The sequence below is a fragment of the Esox lucius genome, chromosome 3 (assembly GCF_011004845.1).
Source record: "Esox lucius isolate fEsoLuc1 chromosome 3, fEsoLuc1.pri, whole genome shotgun sequence".
NCBI lineage: Eukaryota > Metazoa > Chordata > Actinopteri > Esociformes > Esocidae > Esox > Esox lucius.
In genome coordinates this window covers 23984617-24001311 of record NC_047571.1, presented here as the reverse complement: position 1 = coordinate 24001311, position 16695 = coordinate 23984617, and the positions used below count along the sequence as shown (strand labels likewise).

The 16695-nt window shown below is 42.0% G+C and overlaps 1 protein-coding gene across 1 annotated transcript; it reads left to right on the top strand.

Annotated features, from left to right (window-relative positions):
• The first annotated feature begins 6486 nt into the window (after positions 1-6486).
• Positions 6487-15419, top strand: LOC105022495 (lipoprotein lipase). The gene is made up of 10 exons (XM_010890971.5): positions 6487-6672; positions 7477-7652; positions 7814-7993; positions 8337-8448; positions 10370-10603; positions 11608-11850; positions 12144-12264; positions 12565-12738; positions 13191-13301; positions 14005-15419. The coding sequence occupies exons 1-10, from the start codon at positions 6582-6584 to the stop codon at positions 14069-14071; spliced, it is 1509 nt and encodes a 502-aa protein (XP_010889273.1). The 5' UTR covers positions 6487-6581; the 3' UTR covers positions 14072-15419.
• Positions 15420-16695: the final 1276 nt, after the last annotated feature.

Below are 16695 nucleotides of genomic sequence, written 5' to 3'. Positions count from 1 at the left end.
CCCTGAAGTAACTCATCCTGTCCATATACTTGTCTGTCAGTCTCCCTGAAGTAACTCATCCTGTCCATGTACTTGTCTGTCAGTCTCCCTGAGGTAAATTATTTATTAGAGGACAGTGAGGAGTTAATACAGGACCAATCCAACTCTATGATTTCAGGCTGTAGTTTTGATAGTAGAGAGACTGAATTGTCCCCAGAAAAGACCACAGAAAGGTCTCCAGAAATGACCACAGACATGTCCTCAGAGGTGTCCCCAGAAATATCCCAAGAGGTGTCTGAAAATATCGCCAGAAATGTCTCTAGAAATGCTGCACACGTGTGTACATCCTCCAATTTGTATATATCTTAAAAATAAATGAGTGTTTGATAATAAATTATGAATATTTTCAGTGCATATACAAGTGGTAATTTTAACTGTCCAAATAAAGTGTAACCAATACTTTTACTTCTGGTTTATCAAGGTTTAGGCCTAGTCATCTTGGCCTCAAAACTGGTGTCGGTCAACAGACACCTAATGATGACGTTTCCATTTTGGTCCAAGATGCAGACAGTATCAGAATGGGGTCAGCGCAAGCTCTGTCCTGACAGACAGGCAGCAGGCTTTGTAATTTCTCTATGTAAAAATATAGAAAGCAGTGTCATCTAGTGGTCACATTAGATGGGGTCAAACTCACTCCACTTACATGCACAAGTTATCCAATGGGGATCTTCATTTGTGTTCTGCTGGTTTTTCTTTTGGGTTGTGACTGTCTTTTTTACTCTGTTTGTCTTTTATTAATTCAAACAAAAATACTTTTTGTAATTTGATGTATTGTTATTAAATCTCTGTCAAAAAAAACTTTTTTCATAAATTTTCATTTCTTTTAAACAGTCAACAGATGGTATTTTGACATTTAGCACTCTAGTCCTAGCTACACAAAAAAGTAGGCTGAAAGTGGAACAGAAACATAGCAGGAATGGTTCTCAACTGGGTTGTAGACACAGTAACTCACAGTAAGTATGAGCAAGAATCCACTCTAGCTACAAGTAATAATAGAGCAATTTCTTGAATATTCTGTCTGCATGTATTCAATCCTGAAGGGCTAGAACACAAAGATATTTGATTATTAAGGCAATGTGATAAAACCAATTATATTGCCATCTACTGGTCAGTTGGACTGACAGAAAAGGGAAGATTGTGTCATATTCTTCTATACAATGGTTTCAAGTCCACAAATAAAATGTTAAGATGTTCTTAGTGGTGCAGCTGTAGAACTGAAGACCTTAGGGCCAATGCATGATCTGTTCAGTCTCCTGTGGAGGAAGAGACTCATGCACTAGTTGTCTCAGTGTGTGTGTGGACTATGTTAGTTTACTGGTGTGGTGGGGACACAGAGGAAGCTCTTTACCGCTCCACTTCATCCCGTCGATCTGGGTAGGGTTGTTCCCTTTCCTGAGATCAACAATTAGCAGTGTTGTCTGATTTTGAGGGTGAGATTGTTGTATTCGCACCACACTGCCACATTTCAAGTCCTTTCACGATTCAGATCAACAGCAGAGGGCGATGTTGGATTAAATACAAAAGAAAGGATACTCCAAGGCCCAGTTGTTTTAAAAGTGAATGATCCAGTTTTGTAAATCCCATGTTTTGCTATCCAGGATCAGGTAATCTATCTTACTTTTGTACCAGTTTTTCAAAGCAACACTGGATTGGATCACCCTCGTCCAGATACAAACTTTTCAAGATTGGATTACCAGTGCTCGACATGGGACTACAGTGGGGAGAACAAGTATTTGATACACTGCTGATTTTGCAGATTTTCCCACTTGTAGCATGTAGAAGTCTGTAATTTTTATCATAGGTACTCTTCAACGGTGAGTGACGGAATTTAAAACAAAAATCCAGAAAATCACATTGTATGATTTTTAAATAATACATTTGCATATTATTGCATTATTGCAAGTATTTGATACATCAGAAAAGCAGAACTTAATATTTGGAACAGAAACCATTGTTTGCAGTTACAGAGATCATACGTTTCTTGTAGTTCTTGACCAGGTTTGCACACACTGCAGCAGGGATTTTGGCCCACTTCTCCATACAGACCATCTCCAGATCCTTCAGGTTTTGGGGCTGTCGCTGGGCAATACGGACTTTCAGCTCCATCCAAAGATTTTCTATTGGGTTCAGGTCTGGAGACTGGCTAGGCCACTCCAGGACCTTGAGATGCTAGTTACGGGGCCACTCCTTAGTTGCCCTGGCTGTATGTTTTGTGTCGTTTTCATGCTGGAAGACCCAGCCACGACCCATCTTCAATGCTCTTACTGAGGGAAGGAGGTTGTTGGCCAAGATCTTGCGATGCATGGCCCCATCCATTCTCCCCTCAATACGGTGCGGTCGTCCTGTCCCCTTTGCAGAAAAGCATCCCCAAAGAATGATGTTTCCACCTCCATGCTTCACAGTTGGGATGATGTTCTTGGGGTTGTACTCATCCTTCTTCTTCCTCCAAACACGGCGAGTGGAGTTTAGACCAAAAAGCTCTATTTTTGCCTCATCAGCCCACATGATCTTCTCCCATTCCTCCTCTGGATCATCCAGATGGTCATTGGCAAACTTCAGACAGGCCTGGACATGCGGCTGGCTTGAGCAGGGGGACCTTGAATGCGCTGCAGGATTTTAATCCATGACGGTGTAGTGTGTTACTAATGGTTTTCTTTGAGACTGTGGTCCCAGGTCTCTTCAGGTCATTGACCAGGTCCTGTTGTGTAATTCTGGGCTGATCCCTAACCTTCCTCGTGATCATTGATGCCCCACGAGGTGAGATCTTGCATGGTGCCCCAGACCGAGGGAGATTGACCGTCATCTTGAACTTCTTCCATTTTCTAACAGTTGTTGCCTTCTCACCAAGCTGCTTGTTTATTGTCCTGTAGCCCATCCCAGCCTTGTGCAGATCTACAATTTTATCCCTGGTGTCCTTACACAGCTCTCTGGACTTGGCCATTGTGGAGAGGTTGGAGTCTGTTTGATTGAGTGTGTGGACAGGTGTCTTTTATACAGGTAACTAGTTCAAACAGGAGCAGTTAATACAGGTAATGAGTAGAGAACAGGAGGGCTTCTTAAAAGAAAAACTAACAGGTCTATGAGAGCCAGAATTCTTACTGGTTGGTAGGTGATCAAATACTTATGTCATGCAATAGAAAGCAAATTAATTATTTAAAAATCATACAATATGATTTTCTGGATTTTTGTTTTAGATTCCGTCTCTCACAGTTGAAGTGTACCTATGATAAAAATTACAGACCTCTACATGCTTTGTAAGTAGGGAAACCTGCAAAATCGGCAGTGTATCAAATACTTGTTCTCCCCACTGTACATATCAAATGTTGAACCATAGAAATTGCCCATTTTGAATTTGATGCCAGCAATATGTTTAAAAAAAGGACAGGGGCCTGTTTATTACTGTGTTGCAACTACTATTTTAAGAACACCGTTTGGGAACTGAGGAGACTAATTGCTGTAGTTTTGAAAGTGAAATGCTTTCCAATTCTTGCTTAATATAGGATTTCACCTGCGAAACATTTCAGGACCTCCTTTGTTGCAATTTGTCGTTTCATAATGCACCAAATGTTTTCAGTGGGGGACAGGTCTGGACTGCAGGCAGGCCAGTTTAGCACCCGGACTCTTACTACAGAGTCATGCTGTTGTAATACGTGCAGAATGTGGTTTGGAATTGTCTTGCCAATATAAGCAAGGCCTTCACTGAAAAACATGTTCCATCAGTCCATTTTAAATGATCTCGGTCCTATGATCTTGTTTATATCTGGTTTCTTCTTTGCATGGTAGAGTTTTAACTTGCATTGTGGATGCAGCGACAAACTTTGTTCAAAGACAAGTGTTCCTGAGCCCATGCAGTGATTACCACTACAGCAGGGCTGGCCAACCCTGTTCCTGGAGAGCCACAGTCCTGTAGTTTTTCTCTCCAACTCTAATTCAGCACACCTGATTCTAATAAGTAGTTGGATGAAAAGCAGACTCAGGTTAGTCACAAATGAGGCTGAAGAGAAAACCTACAGGACTGTGGCTCACCAGGAACAGGGTTGGCCAGCCCTGCACAACAGAATCATGTGTGTTTTTAATGCCGTGCTGCCTGAGGGCCCGAAGATCATGGCCATCCAATATTGGTTTTCAGCCTTGTCCCTTGCATACAGAGATTTCTCTGGATTAATTGAATCTTTTAATGATATTATGTACCATAGATTGAGATCCCCAAACTCTTTGCAGTTTTACATTGAGGAAAAGTATTCTTAAATTGTCGCACAATTTGCCTGCGCATTCTTTCACAGAGTGGTGAACCCCCTCATCCTCTCTGGGATGCTCTTTTTATACCCAATCATGTTAATGACCTGTTGCCAATGAATCTAATTAGTTGTGAGATGTTCCACTTGGCTGTTTTTTGTAATGCAAAACCTTTCCAGTCTTTTGAACAACACATTTTCAAGATATAAACCAATCCAGTAGCTGAAATCCAATCAGATTACTACTGAACAACTGGGCCCAGGAACTGCGTTACTAGAATGCATTGGGTTTCTAACTCCTACACTAATACTCATCTGTACATAGAACATTGCTCCAGAAGTCTTGGGGATCATCCAAGTGCCTAGCAATCTTCACTCATCATTCATTTTCTTCTTAGTGAGCAGTGGTTTCTGCCTTCCTACACTGTCTTGAATCCCATTTTTGAGTCATGAACACTGACCTTAGCTGACCTTGCCCCACTCTTGGAACCATTTTGATAGGATGGCCACAAAAAGATGTGACCAAATTCCATGTGAAATATATTTAAAAACGCAAATATAAGACAGGGTAAATATAACAAGGCAGGGGCACAGAATTCATAGGAATCAAGAAATTCTGCAATATGTTAGAAAAAATATCAGAAAATGGTACAAAGTTGTATACCCTATTTTCTGATAGTGTACCATATACCTTTACTCCTAAGACAGGCCAGAGCCTTAGTTAAACTCAAGTTTTAGAAACTGTTCTTCATGGGTTGGCATCTACCAGATCCAGCACAACTAATTATGATTTATTTGATGTGAATCAAACTCAATAGCAGCTGGCTACACTTTGAGATTTCTGTTTTTAAACCAGACTTTATTATAACACAATAAAAAGGTACATTTTTGAACCTTTTGGGGTGCCATGCTGGTGGAACCATTCCAGGTCAGAAATATTACATGATAAATCCCTCTGAAAGGGGTAACAGATTAACCCCTGAGCAAAAGTTACAATTAAGTTTAGAGGAAGCAGATACTTCTATATGACCAGTCATTAGCATGAATGTCATTCCCGGTAAACATAACATTTGTACTAGGCAAATGAGCAGGCTGATCATTTACTATAATGTGACTGCTTGTAGATTGAAATGAAATAAATCAATAGGTAATTTATGAAACATTGGAAATATCTCTTTTAGTGATAAACATCATGATTTTATAATGTTAATGTGTGAACAATGTTTGTTTTTCTCTGAACTGACAAAGGTATTCAATCAAACAAATAATGAAAATAAAGTATTGTTTTGATATATTTAATGTACATATGCTACACCTAAAATTCACTGTGACTAATGAAATTCAGTATACTTACTCAATTCTAATATATTAGTTTAAATTCCTCAGTAGTCTTCTATCTTCTGGCATGACTGACATCATGAGATGCCAATTGAGTGAGTCCAAACATTTTGTCTGGTATTTCAACAGAGCTGCCTGTGCAATGGTTGCGAACGATAGTGGAGAAATATTCAGGAATTATTGAAAAACAATTATACATATTTCAAAGTGCTTATTTTAGACCGATGTTTGCTACTGATAAGCCAGTTTACAACACTGAGGGAATGTATCCAATATTAAACGCCTATTCACTTGTTTGAGGTCTGTTTGATGTTCCAGGAGTCCCGGTCTGTGTAAACTGAAGTACACTTGCAGGACATCAGAGACAAAACTTCCCACACGTGGTAACATCATGGAAAGTGTGTAAAGCCAATGGCTGTGGAAGCATGGAGCACGTGCATGTTATGTTGTTTTCTTGCCACGAGAACAGAGGGAATATATGATCGATACAAAAGTTATTATAATTGGCTTTTACATGTATTCTTCAAATGTAAAAATTACATTTTCTAGGCCTTAATGCAATATAAGTTGGTGTCTACTAAAGTAAGTTACTCCTACACCAGTGATTGGTAAATACTTGCTAACAGTGATATATGCTCACCGTAAATCTATTAAGGACTAGCGTGCCACCAACATCAACCGAATACTCGGAAAACCGATGGTCTCAGCTAAAGAGCCATGTGATTGGTTGACATTGTCCGGATTTGGTGAGGTTATCCGCGCCTCCATGGTTTAGACCAATTAAAATGGTTTTCATTTACATGCGTGAACAGGGCCGGTATAAATATACAGTTTGGAACTTGAGTACTTCATAAATAATATCGTATTTCGAATACAAATGTACTTTCACAAGTAGCTGAATACAACTGATAGTTGAAAAAAGTATTTGGTGTTTGGAAAGTTTTTTAATTCAGTTGAACTGATTGTACTATGGGAAAAGATATTACCATTTTGTTCATTATTGTGATTTGTATTGTCAAGTCTACATGTGAGATCTACATCACAGAAACTTCTGCTATCAGTAAGTTGCGCGATTACGTTATTCTCTCGTCCGTTTATCCATTCTGATTCAGTTAAATGTAATAGGCCTATCTACAAATATGTCCTAATGATTAATTGGCTACAGTAGCTACATCATGCTGACACACTTGCTCAGAAGGAAAGTAACGCGATTCAATATTAATGATTATATTCATCATTTGTACTTACTTGACAATGTATGGCTGAGGTGCAGTATACAACTCGTTTTAACTGTAGACAACACTCTTGATTGCAAACTTTATACAATTAATGTATAATGCTCTTAAAGCAAATAAACGTTATAAGAAGTAGATGGCAACTCTGATAGCAAAAATCACCCTCAAAGTTTCCCCCTGTAATTCCAGTGTGATATGTCATTATATTTCCTTGGAGAATCCGATCACTCCACTAGCACGTGAACGTTGCATACCCGTTGTGCCAGCTTCAAATAAATGAAATTTGGGTTTTGGGTGAACATGAAAGATTGCGTTAAGTTCGTTCATTGTGCAAAGAAACAAACTCGTAATGGCACATTCAGTTAAAGCTTACCTAAAGCAGACGAGTAATCAAATCCAGTTTCATTGCAATAAACATATAGTTATCCATTTTGCTGTTTATGAGTTTTTTACCCGTATTTGAGAAGGGAAATACCAGTTCTTAGTATTTCTCCTCGCGTTACTATTTGGTTCAACCCTCAATAATTGGAATTTTGAAACCTGCATCTTTGAAGGCCGATAATACACTTTTTAGGAAGAGTTGTTAAATAATAGGACCGTGCATTGAGTCTGTTCTTTTCCCCCTCCAGGCAACAGTACTGACTGGATAGGTGACTACACTGACATAAAGACCAAATTCTCAGTACGCTCAGCTGAAGAGCCAGAGGAAGATCTGTGTTACTTGGTGCCTGGGATTAAGGACTCAGTGGCACACTGTGGCTTTAACAAAAGTCGACCCACTTTTGCCATCATACATGGTTGGTCAGTAAGTATCTGTCTGTAGAGTAGAAGTATAACCTGGCCATAGCACATCGTATATCAATTATCAATAAAATCCAAAATGCACCATATACCGCCAATTTTAGTCAATTGGTTTACTTTACGGACTAATATGTAGTACATTTATATTCCTGTCCTGTATTCCAGGTGTCTGGTCTGTTTGAGAGCTGGATCCACAAGCTGGTAACAGCCCTGTTTGAGCGTGTGCCCGAATCCAACGTCATAGTTGTTGACTGGCTTGACAGGGCCCAGCTTCACTACCCCAGTTCTGCTGGCAACACCAGGCTGGTTGGAAGGGACATAGCCAGGCTTATCCACTGGCTAGAGGTGGGAAATTCAATAAGGATAATAGGATGATACAATAATAATATTTTGGATTCATGTGGCCTTTTTTCCCGGTTGCTCAAAGTGCTCTGCTTGCAAGGTCGTTGCTCCATATTTGCTTGGGGGAGATAGTAAGGGGTGAGAAGAGGCTGGTGTTTCAGAGTGTGCACTTAAAATAAACCAGGGGAATTAGTCATTTGATTTTATAAATAGTTGATTGTTGTATGGCATCTGAGGTAAGTACAAAACCATTGTCCACATGGTTATTCATTCTGTTTTATTCCTATTGTAAATGTTTGTCCATCTAAGCTGTATCTGAAAGTGGCCTGCTGTTCCCTTTTCTCAGGTGGATCTGAAGTATGACCTGGCCAACCTGCACATGCTGGGTTATAGCCTGGGAGCACACGTCGCAGGCGTTGCTGGGAACCTGACCAACAACAAGGTCAACAGGATTACTGGTAGGTAGGACTAAGAGTCCAGTAGGGGCAGGAGCATATACGCTGATGAGCCAAAAGATTATGACCACTCATAGGTGAAGTGAATCAGGGGCGTTGGACTGGGGGGAAAAGGGGTACTAAGTATATAGGGCCCTAATGTGTAGAGGGGCCCTCGAAAATGTTTGAATCTTGAATAAAGTGGGGAGGGGCCCTCAGAGACCGCCTATGTACAGGGCCCAGAATTTTGTGCTACATCCATGAAGTGAATAACATTGATCATGTGACAAGCTCTGGGTAGAGTACATGGTTAGTGAGCAATCAGCTCTCGTAGTCAACGTGTTGGATGCAGGAGAACTGGGCAAGACAAAAGACCTGTAAAGACCTGAGGAAAGACCCGACGCCTGGGTCAGAGCATCTTTGAAACGGCAAGGCTTATGGGGTGCTCCCGGTCAGCAGTGGTGAGTACCTACCAACAGTGGTCCGAGGAGGGACAAACCAAAAGCCAGGGATTAGGTGTTGGGTGTCCAAGGCTCATTGATGCATGAGGGCAACGAAGGCTATCCTGTCTGGTCCGAACTGACAGAAGGTCTACTGTGGCACAAGTCACTGAAAATGTTAATGATGGTTCTGGGAGGAGTGTGTCACAACACACAGTGTATCGCTCCCTGCTGCATATGGGTCTGCGTAGCTGCAAACTGGACCTTGGAGCAGTGGATGAAGGTTGCCTGGTCCGATGAGTCCCGTTTGCTTTTGTATCACGTGGGCGGCCGTGTATGTGTGTGTTGTTTACCTGGGGAAGTGATGGCACCAGGATGCACTGTGGGAAGATGACAAGCCGGTGGAGGGAGTGTGATGATCTGGGCGATGTTCTGCTGGGAAACCCTGGGTCCAGGCATTCATTTGGACATCAATTTGACACGTGCCACCTACCTAAACATCATTGCAGATCAGATACACCCCTTCAGTGCAGTGGTGTTCCCTGATGGCAGTGACCTATTCAGCAGGATGATGTGCCCTGCCACACTGAACACATTGTTCGGGAATGGTTTGAGGAACATGTTGAAGAGTTCTAGGTGTCGCCCTGGCCTCCAAAATCCCCAGATCTCAGTCTGATTGAGCATTTGTGGGATGTACTGGACCAGCAAGTCCAATCCATGGCGGCTCCACCTCGCAGATACCACAGGACAACTTTGGGGGTCTTGTAGAGTCCATGCCTCGGTGGGGTGGTGTTGTATTGGTGGTATGTAGAAGACCAACAACATATTAGGCAGGTGGTCATAATATTTTGGCTCATCAGTGTGTTTACCATCACAGAACAGTCCCAGAAGGCACTGGCCAGAAGGCACTGGCCAAGACTAACCCATATCTGGACACAGAGGACATGGTGATTGACGGGGCCTCTTTGACATCCAGGATCCTGTAATTGAAATTCCCTTGAGCCTGCTTTACAAACATTATAATGTCTGGTTCAGGTAGGAAAACAAGATCAGTGGTCCCTGGATCAATATTAACTCTGACGCTCAGGAAGCCTGGACCAGAAAGGCATCATGATGCAGTGTGTGGTTGATATGTCACAAATAAGGGCTGTTCTTAAGCATGACGCAACACAGAGTGTCTGGACACAGCCCTTAGCCCTGCTATACTGGCAATATACCACAACCCGAGGTGCCTTATTGCTATTAGGTTAACAACGCAATTAGAACAGTTTTTATTGTCAGACCTGTGGTTTGCAGTTTAATGTTTATAGTATGTACAGATGTTGTTAGGACCAGAACAGAGGCAGATAGTGTATGGGGAGCTCTAGAGTATGTAGTATAACAAAGAAATAGGTGCCGCACAATATCATAGAGGCATATAAAGCCTTTACAGCAGAGCAGTTATTATCCGATATCATCTTAGTATCTTAGCACGGTAGTGCACTAACATCCGGCCTCTTTGTCAGGCCTGGACCCGGCTGGCCCTCTCTTTGAGTACGCAGAGCACGCAAACCGCCTGTCCCCTGGCGATGCCAAATTCGTGGACGTCCTCCACACCAACATCATGGGGTCACCAGACCTCAGCATCGGCATCCAGAGACCCGTGGGCCACGTGGACATCTACCCCAACGGAGGAACGGCACAGCCAGGGTGCTCTCTCCAGGACACACTGCAAATGATGAAGAACTTTGGCATGTACCGTGAGTTGACCCCGTGCTTGATTCAGACTCCCACAAAACCTCTCCGGCGCTGGATGGCCGCGGTGTACGAAGGCGTAGGCTGTTGTTTTTCAGATTCTAGTTGCGGTTTCAATTAGACTGAGGCTTTTGCTTTTTGCACCAGATTCATTTTACTGGGAGAGAGCAGGTAATTATGGCAGGTTCTTCCTGATGTACGATACACCGTTGGTGGACAAAATAACGGAAACACTATAACAATATATTAATATCAAAGACCCAGTAACATGGCCTCATTTTCCTTGGCCGTTATAGGACCATGCGGCTCAATCATTGGATCAAATGGCTGCCTATGCCATAACAGATCTGTTTTTCGGGCATTGAGCAACAATCGTGTTAAGTGTCTGTCTATCCCTGTTCGGTCAGCTTCCACTTGCGACCACTGTTAATCTTTACCAGTTCAGTTTGTCCATGTTTGGCATGTGCTGTCAGTGTTTTCTCTGACCCATTGAATCATTTAGCAGTTTTTCTGACCAATTCACCTGCAATTCGGGAACTGAGTATTTGGTTCCTTTCGAAACTCGGTTAGTTGCCTCATGTTACTTCGCAAACTAAAATAGCAAAGTGCTAATTGTCAGACCTCTTATAGTTGACATAGATTAATGCTGATTCGCAATCAACCTAATGTGACGTTGTTTTGTCCACCCCTCCTATACAAAATAATGAAACATTTTGGAGAATTAAATGCTTTACGGGACACATAAGAAATCCAAACAACAATCTCATTAACCCAATAACTGTAATTTTAAGGTGTTTGTAATTGTGTATTTGTCTTCACATTGGTTTGACCTCTCACATCGTACGTCCGTTCTGCTCAGTGACCCAAATGGTCCACATTTGTCGGTGACGTAAAGCATTTACTGCAGTAGTTTGATGAACTGGACGTCTCTTTTCACACCTTCCTCCAAAGGCTTTGTGGGAAGCGAAAACTAGCGGACGTCCCCGTAATTTCCTAACTTTCCTCACAGACTTTGATCAGCTCTTAAAGTGCTCACATGAGCGTTCCGTGCACCTGTTCATCGACTCGCTGGTGAACCAGCAGCAGCAGAGCATGGCCTACCGCTGCAGCTCGAAAGACGCCTTCAACAGGGGCCTGTGTCTCAGCTGCCGCAAGAACCGCTGTAACAACTTGGGCTACGGCATCAACAAGATACGGACCACCCGGAGCAACAAGATGTACCTGAAGACTGGTGCCACCATGCCCTATAAAGGTGAGATGGTTAGCGCTCACTCTGCTACAAAACTGAACAATACCTGGGATTTTCCCTCACGGTTGACGTTGGGTGAATCAGTTTGACAGTTAAAGTCGTTTTTGGTCCTATATTCGCTGTAATTATTACATCAAAACAACCATGACAAACTTCTAACGCACCTGACAAGTTTATGTGAAAAACATGATAGTCACTGAGTGCCAAGAACGTGTGGCTGAATACTAACACCACTTTATAAAATAAAGTGTTGTCAAAGTGAAGGTCTAACAAAAGCCCTGTCCTTCCACCCCCAGTCTTCCACTACCAGATGAAGTTCCATGTCTTCAACCAGCAGAACCTAACTCTGAACGAGCAACCAATCAAAGTGTCTTTGTTTGGAACACATGGAGAGAAAGAAGACGTCCAACTGGTTCTGTAAGCACATCTGCTAAATGTTCAGCTGCTTCCTAGGGAATGTAGCACTTTGTTACAAACATCTTAAATAGACAATTTGGGGGAATTCTGTGCTGTACTGGCAGGACAGAGAAGTCTGAGAAATATAGTATAAATTAGTGTGCTATGATTTACTGCCGGGTGAAATTTAACCCAATGCTGCTGGATGAGATGGATGGTGAAGGAAGCAGGTTAGAACGCTGGACAACCCTAGGCCATATTTCACTGACGGTACAGCGATTACACTGCTGTGATAACGTTACTGTACTGCTTACCTCTCAGGTCTAGTGTGAGTTCCAACACCACATCATCTTTCCTGCTGACAACAGATGTTGACCTGGGAGAACTGCTGAGAGTCAGGTTGCGGTGGGATAGTGACTCCTACTTCTCATTCTTCAACCCAAACAAGTTCCTGGTTCGCAGGATGAGAGTCAAAGCAGGGGAGACACAGTCCAAGTGAGCATTCAGCTATAGCTACTCTACCGAATGTAATGTCTCTTGTAGAACCAACTTGATTGACACTTGTTTACTTAATATTGTTACTTGACTCTACAGTCCAAACAGATTATCTTGAGTTTACTTAATTTTCATTCTATACAATTATATCTATGGCCTCAATGGATTCAGGAGAGTGGAAGATTGTAGCAAGCTTTCCTCCTCGGCTTCTGCGCCTAGCCATTCATATTTTTCTCGCACTGCTCTTCCAAACAGTAAGTTGCGTGAGTCAACGAATGTGAGGGTACTCTCATTCACCTGATGACCTAGGAAAAGCCCAATCCACTTAAGAAATTGCTAAACTGGGATAAGACCAGGAAATCCCTGATGACAATACTACTCCTCTCCCAGTTGATGCTGGCCTTTTTCCCCCCTGGGACTTCCCAGCCAATCATGAGTTACTCTTTCTGTAGGGTTGTTTTCAAAGCAGAGAGTTACAGGGAGTTTGCCAACCTGGTCCAAGGAGGTGATCCTGTGACCTTCACCAAATCTAAAGAGGCTCGGAACAGCAGGACACACAAGAGGTGAGATACTCCTGAACTCTGATCGTTTGATTGATTTAGAGTCTGTTCACATAACAAAAGTTCTGTTGAGAATACCAAGATTTGTTGTGGTCATTAAGTTGACTCTACTTTTCTGTATAAAAACTGGTGAAATCTTTATTGCCAACTGTCACCTTCCGAGTTGACAGACTCCCCCCATAGATCACTGCAGTTTAAATGTATATATTTCTTTCACATTTAGTTTTAGTCTAGTTGGTTAATTGATGAAGGGGTTGCCAAGCAACATATTTACACTGTGAAACTGTGACTCTTGTGTCTATGACTGTGTCTGGTCTGTGACTGTGTTTGGTCTGTGACTCTGTGTCTATGACTGTGTCTGGTCTGTGACTTTGTCTGGTCTGTGACTGTGTCTGTGTCTGGTCTGTGACTCTGTGTCTGTGTCTGTGACTGTGTCTGGACTGTGACTGTGTCTGTGACTCTGTGTCTATGACTGTGTCTGGTCTGTGACTGTGTCTGGTCGGTGACTGTGTCTGTGTCTGGTCTGTGACTCTGTGTCTATGACTGTGTCTGGTCTGTGACTGTGTCTGGTCTGTGACTCTGTGTCTGGTCTGTGACTGTGTCTGGTCTGTGACTGTGTCTGGTCTGTGACTCTGTCTATGACTGTGTCTGGTCTGCGACTGTGTCTGGTCTGTGACTGTGTCTTTGTGTCTCTGACTATCCACAGGACCCACAGGCTCAAGATACACGGTAGTTCATTCAAAGGCCTTAATGTCGCATCCGCCGGCATGTAGACATCTTCATTATCCCCGTCATCAGAGAATTGAGATGTCATTTTAGTAACGGCTAGCTCAGTAGTGATAAAAGGGTATATGTTTTGACATTCCAGTCGAAAGCTCAGTTTGCTAGTATAGTCCTTCATAATGGACAGCTCTGGATGTTTCAGGACAAGTGTTATGTTAGAGTGTGTTTTCTGTTGCTTTGGTGACGTTTTGATTTGATGTTTCTGAAGTATCTGTATGTCTCACTGTATGTCCCTTGTGTTCAGAATACAGTTTTAAATGATCTATGCAGTCATTATGTCATTATTAAATTGACTGACAACCCTTTATCTGTTACAGGATTTCAGTGATAAAGAAAGTGATAAAAGCATCAAATGTGAACAATATATATTTTTATTAGTATTTAAGACTATTTGTGTGCCAGCACGATTTAGGTTACAAACCTTTGAAATCCAAGCCACCTAATGGTCATATACCGGTCCGTACATTTTACAGGCTGGCATTGAACTAGGACACTTATAGGCTGTCATTGAACCAGAACACTTATAGTCTGTCATTGAACCAGAACACTTATAGGCTGTCATTGAACTAGGACTCTTTACAGGCTGTCATTTAACTAGGACACTTACAGGCTGTCATTGAACCAGAACACTTTACAGGCTGTCATTGAACTAGGACTCTTTAAAGGCTGTCATTTAACTAGGACACTTACAGGCTGTCATTGAACTAGGACACTTTACAGGCTGTCATTGAACTAGGACTCTTTACAGGCTGTCATTGAACTAGGACTCTTACAGGCTGTCATTGAACTTGGACACTTTACAGGCTGTCATTGAACTAGGACTCTTTACAGGCTGTCATTGAACTAGGACACTTACAGGCTGTCATTGAACTAGGACACTTTACAGGCTGTCATTGAACTAGGTCTCCATGCCGAAAGAAATCTGCACTACAATATTACACCCATAATGTATGCACATTTTAGTACAGAAAAGATTAGGAATACAGGGACTAGATAGGGAATAACGGGCCATTTGAGACAGACCTGAACAGTTTAATTGGATCTTCCCGTGGGTGCTCTCATATGTTATCTACAGTAACTTTCTAAAATAAAAAATATTGATAAAATGTCTTAAAATGAAGGAAAATAAGAATATTGGAAGTTTTGCTGTCTGGTAAAAGTTCCAGACTTGGACGTACAAGGTTACAATAGGCAGTGTTGTGACATATACAAACATTTAATTGGTTGTATATAATGTATCAATAAGATTGTATATAATGTTTTGCTGTCTGCGCAAACTGTTTTAAAACCCAACAATATGTATTTATGTTTTTCTTCCAATAAACATTATGGCTTGATTATGTATTGATTTTCTGGAGTTCAAATCAGCAACATCGGTAGCTTATGGTGGTAACTTCATAACATTAAGCAGTTGTTGGTTGGGGTTGAAGTGCCAGGACATAATGTACACAACCCAAAACCCATTTGGTCCTGTGTGGTAGACTATAAAACATCTATTATCAGTAGGACAAAATGCTGGAACCAGTAGAAAATGTAGAGCGCAGGCTTCTGAAACATGGACCAGGGTGGTCCATAAAGGATCAAAAGCACACAAACACACACCATGTCATGAATCCAAGTGTCTGGGATGACGCCTGTGTATGCATATACACGTGTAAGTGCTTGTGTGTATGAGATTGTTCAACAGCAGAACTATATAAAGCTGCATCATGCTTTACAGGGGCCACAAAAGGGAAGGCATAACAAACACAGACTGAAAATGATCACATGGTGTCTGTGCTTACAGTAGAGGCAATGGCGTAAAGTTCATTGACTCTTTAGACACTTAGGACTCGGGCAGTCAGTAGTCTCCCTGGTGGTCTATGGTGGTCAAACTGGTAAATAGAAAGCACTGTGGATGGTATTTGGGATACCAACCATGACAGCATTTCGTGTTACGGATGATGACGTTTCTCAACATGGGGTTATGTTTTACAACAAAGACGAACAGTTCAGTCAGTGTTGCATACACACAAACAACACATACATACAGTAAACATTAAAAATCGGGTTTTCACCCTCTGTTGTCTAGCCGGGTGAAAAATTGCACCACGTCTTATTTTAAGTTGTGGACTGAAGCCAACACAAATCTGAACCATTTGGCTGAAGCCCATACAGATCTGAGGTGTTGACTGAACCCCATACAGATCTGAGGTATTGACTGAAACCCATACAGATCTGAGGTGTTGGCTGAAGCCCACAAAGAGAAGGTGGTTCAAGCACACACAGATCTGAGTGCAGGCAGGTTATCAGTTATCTATCTGTTGGCATTTTTGCAATAGGCATCACTACAAAGTACAACCACACATATTTTCCGTAAATCATTGTTATATTTGGCCAGATAAAGACAAACAACAGTCGCATGACAAATTGACCAGGGCCAGTAGGTAATTGTTACAACACTGGTTGTAGTGTATATGTTGTGTATGTGTGTGTGTGTGTGTTGCAAGGGTATTCAAGGGATCTGGTTCTCTGTCATATGACATGTCATACGATGTGGAACCTGCTGGTACTGATCACATGCACATGCAAGAGCTAGCTAGCGGAGACGTGCTTGGTTTTACCAGCCACACAC

Coding starts and splice junctions, on each gene's coding strand:
- LOC105022495 (XM_010890971.5), top strand. CDS start 6,582: ATGGGAAAAGATATTACCATTTTGTTCATTATTGTGATTTGTATTGTC. Junction 12,265..12,564: donor GAAGACGTCCAACTGGTTCT/GTAAGCACATCT, acceptor CTTACCTCTCAG/GTCTAGTGTGAGTTCCAACA. Junction 13,302..14,004: donor AACAGCAGGACACACAAGAG/GTGAGATACTCC, acceptor GACTATCCACAG/GACCCACAGGCTCAAGATAC.